The 5,432-nt window shown below is 36.2% G+C and overlaps 1 protein-coding gene across 1 annotated transcript; it reads right to left on the reverse strand.

Moving 5' to 3' along the window:
* Positions 1-683: 683 nt before the first annotated feature.
* On the reverse strand, positions 684-3,737 carry LOC120084783 (beta-amylase 1, chloroplastic-like). Its single transcript, XM_039040606.1, has 4 exons — positions 2,994-3,737; positions 2,199-2,409; positions 1,968-2,078; positions 684-1,786 (listed from the first exon to the last, which is right to left on the reverse strand). The coding sequence occupies exons 1-4, from the start codon at positions 3,596-3,598 to the stop codon at positions 980-982; spliced, it is 1,734 nt and encodes a 577-aa protein (XP_038896534.1). The 5' UTR covers positions 3,599-3,737; the 3' UTR covers positions 684-979.
* Positions 3,738-5,432: the final 1,695 nt, after the last annotated feature.

Here is a 5,432-nt window from a genome sequence, read left to right on the forward strand (position 1 = left end):
GAGAAAACTCGACTCTCGTGACCTCGCGGGATGCACGTGATCTGCTTTAGCTAAAAGCGAGCTCCCATTTCAAAACAAATTCATATGACGTCTCATATATCATCCCTTTCTTCTTCCCTCGTTTTACTTTTGATTCTTCTTTCTTATTTCTTAGAGAGATTTTTTAAGGAAAATCTAGTAAGTATGTCGCGGTTTATCATTGATTATTTGATAGATAATTACATTTTGTTATGAGTTTTATTATTTAAAATAATTATTTATTTCTTATTCCTTTTCTTATTTTATTTTCGTATTTCATATCATCACAAATTTAACAATTAGCATATCATATTTAATAAATACAGGTTGTATTCAATCAATTATCTAAACTAGTACGCTAACAATTGAAATTTATGTAACGATTTAACCTCATGTATTTTAATATATAAAGTCTTCAGAATTTGTAGAAATGTTATCCAACTCGTAAAAGATTTGATCAAAATAAATAAAATATTAAAAGTTCAAATACTAAATAAGACAAAATAAAATATTAAAAGGCCTAAAATATTACTTCCATAAACGAAAATGGATCAAAATGTGATTTTAACTCAATTCCACGAACTTCCAGAGAGTGTAAATATTTGATCTAAATGTTACTTCAATTTGGTTCGATTTGATTTTTTTTACTTCAAGAATGATCAATCGGTTCCAACATACACATATCATTTTATTAGAGAGGGGCTTTTCTTTCGGTATATTCCAACAAATTTTCCATATCTTGGGGACATAAATTACAAAGATTCTCCTCTTTTCTTTTCCATAGCTACATCAAACTAAAACCAGAGAGCTACAGAAAATGCATAGCATTTTTTTTTTTTTTTTTTTTTTTTTTTTTTTTTTTTTTTATAAAAAAAACCACCTTATTGAACCTATTCATCAACTATGGAGTATACAACAACACTATAATATAATAAAATGAACCTTCTCCTTTTCTTTTCTTCTAATGCATGAGAGCAACAGCAGCCTCTTGAACTAAAGGTTGAGTAACATGAACAAAATGCTCAGCTTCCCTCTCCACCTGCTCCCAACACTTATCTGGGTTCTTCCCTTCCTTCATCTTCTTCACAAATGCCACAAATCTTCTCCAATTCTCAGCCTCAAACAAGTTAGGATTCATTCTCAGATATGTGAAGGCACACATCTCAGTCTCCTCTGACTCCCCTTCGCCAATGAAAGATGAAGCTTGCAGGATCTGTTCGTGGGCGAATTCATCGTAGCGAGGCAGAGCATTTTCACCTGCAAGAGGGACTTGGGCTTTGTGGGTGGCTTGAGCCACTTGCCGGACCAGCTTCTCGGGGGCACAGAGGGCATCTTGTGGTTGCTCATGGTCACGCATCTCAATGCAGGTGAAGTTGAAGATGGCACCATGGCGAGCTAGCATTCGAGCAATTGGGAGATATCCATCACGGTACCATGTGTTGTAGTAGCCTGCTGTGAGCTCTGGGGCATGTGAGCGGTGGCCATAATGCCAATGGATTCCAGCGATCTTCACTGATATCTTGACGCCGGTGTCCTCGAATGTTGAAGTGGCTGCTGTGAGGATTCTCTCGCCATGGTCTAACAGCATTTGGGAGTACCAGGTGAGGAAGAATTCGCCGTAAGTTGAGTTCCAGCCACCACCATCTTTTCGGAAGAATGTGCTGTCTTCTGGCCAATTGTTGTAGCTTCCAGCATCTGTTGGGCCCGTGCTGCCCCATTCAGGTTTACCATTAGCTTCAGCAGCAGCTTTTAGACTACTCAGCATGTACTGCACATACCATTACAAAATTAACCAAACAGTTATCCACAAAACTCAAGAAGTAACTATCAGTATTGACTGGAAAACATTGAACAATATTTTACATGTTAAATATCTAATAACCAAATCAAATTGGCTAAACATTAACTATCTCGTACATATTATGAAGAGGGCACGAAGTTAAAGCTACCTTATCAAAGCATTGGAAAGCTCCGATCCCTGGAAATTTCCATGTCCCATTTTGCTCAGGGTAGGATGGATAACGGAGCTCACCAGCTGGGCCCATTCCCACTTGGATTTCCTAAAGCAAAACAACAAAACCCAGACAGTTCAGCTTATAATTCACATCAGTTAAGAAAGAGATTTCATATGAAGAGGCTGCAGACAAAGCAAATGGAAACAAACGAGTCGAGGGTTTTACCACAATGGTGTCACCAAGCAGGTGCTTGAAATTGTCCTTGAAGGCACGCATGAAGTCTGCATAACACTGGACAGGCGTCCGGCCTTTAAGAACAGGAAGGTTGTCACATCCCAATGATATGTATTCATAATTCCTTCTCCCCCATTGATCAGTGTACGCAAGGTCTGGATCTTTATCCACCTCCTCCACTACCCATTTAGGTAAAGGAATTCTGCACCCAAATAAGAATAACACCATATCATCTCCAAACCTTACCCAGAATTAGCACTGTAGAAATTAAACACAAGTGTGACCAAGTTCCCAGATAAGGAGCAGTGATTTCCTAGTTTAATCATACACAATCCAATGAGCTACATATATGTTCTAATCCAATGAGCTAATATATGTTCTACACCTAGCAAGTTCTAAATTATTTGTCACATCTAACATTCTCCAGTTACATCATTTCCTTCCCATTTGAGATATACTGAATTATGAACTTACACTAGAGAATAATTAAGCCCTAATGCTTCCTCCAAAATGGCATAAACTTCATCGTTACCTCTATTGAGTGCTCTAATTCTTAGTCTCAATTTCTAACTTTAAAATACATCAACTAAAGGGAAAGTGTACAGTAAAAGAACTAGAATAAAATCAGATATGAACATTGAATAATAACAGGATCCACGAAAGTTCAATCTTCAGGTTCAAGGGTGATTGATCAACGTAACCAGTTTGACAAGCAATTCCTCTCCAAAAATACTTGAACGAATCTTGAAAAGAAAACAAAGATGGAAAAAGGGTAAAGGCGCTTACGTGACAGAGTCACCAACGTTTCCGCCACATTGATGAAAGGACATGACGGCTTGGACTTTGAGGCCGTGCTTTTTGGCCATGTCTAAAAGCTCTGTATAACCTCCCCAGTTGTACGAACCAGGCGAGTCCCTCTCCACCAATCCCCACCACACGTCCATCATAATCCCCTCAACTCCGGCGCGCTTCAACGCCTGTAGACTCGCGTTCATCGCTTTCCGCCGATTCACCGTATTCCCCATCGTCACACTGTCCAACGGCATCATCACATACACTGGAACTCCTTTCCCCTTCCCTTTCTCACCTCCTTCTTTGTACTCCCTCACCTCCGTCGGAGCTGCCACCTCCGTCGCGAACGCTTGACACGCCACCGACAAATCTGGCCGAATCCCTCCCAGCACCGGCGATCTACAGGGACTCAACGGCGGCGACAGCGCGTCTACTCCTTCCGTCCTCTGAACTCTACATCTAAGAGGCGACGCTGGAGACTTCCTCAACACCGCTGTATTCACTGCCGCCGTCGCTTCACCGGCTGAGCTGTTACAGATTTCTGACGTCACCGGCGTTCCGGCGAGCGCCCCAATCTGATGGGTGATACTCAACGCCATATCCAATAAAATCAAACGAGAAAGTAAAATAAAAAATGTGGATTCAAATTTGTACTAACAATTTCACCGAATCAACTCGTAATCCGTTCTTGAGATTTTAGATTTGTGTATGGCAGTTTGCAATTTGCTGCTCAAAAGGTCGATCGGTTCCAAATATATAGCGCTCGGATTGGATAAAAAATAATCTAAAATGGATCGTTAATCTTGCAACACGTGTCCCTCGGGACACGTGGCGGCAAGCGAGACGGTGAAGTAGGCGACGGCTAGAATCACTCGACGCACGTGAAGATGGACGGTGAGATTTTGCTTTACGAGAAGGTTCCAAGAAATCGGCTTTTGAGTTCGGTTTCCAAAACGAATTAATCACTGGCACGTGGATGGTATACGTGTTACGCGTACTTCCTCTGCTGTGTCTTTATTTTTCCGAAAAACAATTTTTATTGAAATGTTCATTCTTAATTTCGAAGCAGAAATAATAATAATATAATTTAAATACTATTTTATTCTTTATACTTTTGACTTTGATTCATTTTTATTTTTGTATCTTAAAATATTTATTTTGGTCACTATATTTTTAACTTTGGTTCATTTTGGTTCTTATACTTTTAAAATGTTCACTTTGATAATTATACTTTCAATTTTTGTTCATTTTGGTCATTCAACTTTTAAAAAGTAACCATTTTGATCCTAAAAATTGAAATGAAAGGATCAAAATGATCACTTTTTTTAAATACGAGACTAAATCAAACATTTTTAAAATATAGAGATCAAAATAAATAAAAGTTGAAAATATAGGGACTAAAATAAACATCTTAAAGGTCCATTTTGAATCTAAAATAGTATTTGAATCTAATAATAATAATGATAAACTTCTTCTACCGTGTCTTTATTTTTCTAAAAGATTAAATTTTATTGAAATGTTCATTCTTAATTACGAAGGTAGCAAAAAAGAAAATAAATAATAAGAATTTATTACTTATAAAACTTTCAATTTGGTATGATTAAGTTCTTAAATTTAAGAAAATGTTAGTAATTTTTATAATTGGATAAGTTTTTTCGTTCGAAAATTAGAAACAGAAATCTCATATGTTTTCAATAAATTATAAAATAGATCAACGATACAAAGGTGATAAATTTTCAAATAAAGTGCTTGAGCTTTTATTTATTTATTTATTTGTTAAAATTCTTGAGCTTTGGCAAAGCCATCTAATTAATGCAAAATCAATTATTAAGTTGCAAATTTAATTTTTATGTTCCAGTTAATATTGTCTATAATTTAGTAGAATTCTCTTAAATAATCTCTAGACTTTGTCGAATCATATAGAATATCTACGAGATTTTATCAAACTATAATAAGTAAATTATAACTCCTAATTTTAATTCCATTCGAATTATAATTATAATTTAACATGGTAAAATTGTTCCAAAAATGGAGTTTAAAGTAGGAATTGTAACATTAAACTAAATTTATGGTCAAATTTGATGGCATTGAAAATAAAATTCATACAAGAAATACAAGTTTATAAGTAAAATTTTGAATTTGGGAGGAAAAAAATAGCTAAAAAAAGGAAAAATAGTAGAAAATCAGGTGTGAAATAGAGACACGTGAAAGTCAAGATACAAAAGCTCTAAGAGCCACATGATTATGATTTGGCAGAGTCCGGTGATGGGACTTCTTGATTTGTCTTGATGAAAGAAATTCGCTTTCATCAATTTAATTAGAGGGAAAAGAAGTTCGAAAAAACGGGGGCAAAAAGCAATTTTTACTTGTAAATTTGTTATGATGTATTAAGACAACATACGGGAAACATAATTCATATCTATCGATAATCTG

The sequence above is a fragment of the Benincasa hispida genome, chromosome 1 (assembly GCF_009727055.1).
Source record: "Benincasa hispida cultivar B227 chromosome 1, ASM972705v1, whole genome shotgun sequence".
Classification (NCBI taxonomy): domain Eukaryota; kingdom Viridiplantae; phylum Streptophyta; class Magnoliopsida; order Cucurbitales; family Cucurbitaceae; genus Benincasa; species Benincasa hispida.

What these genes read in the sequence shown, in the direction of transcription:
- LOC120084783 (XM_039040606.1), bottom strand. Translation starts at nt 3,598, where the DNA reads ATGGCGTTGAGTATCACCCATCAGATTGGGGCGCTCGCCGGAACGCCG. An exon ending in AACGTTGGTGACTCTGTCAC is followed by an intron (nt 2,410 to 2,993) that starts GTAAGCGCCTTT and finishes ATTTGGGTGCAG; the next exon opens with AATTCCTTTACCTAAATGGG. An exon ending in CTTTCCAATGCTTTGATAAG is followed by an intron (nt 1,787 to 1,967) that starts GTAGCTTTAACT and finishes TGGTATGTGCAG; the next exon opens with TACATGCTGAGTAGTCTAAA.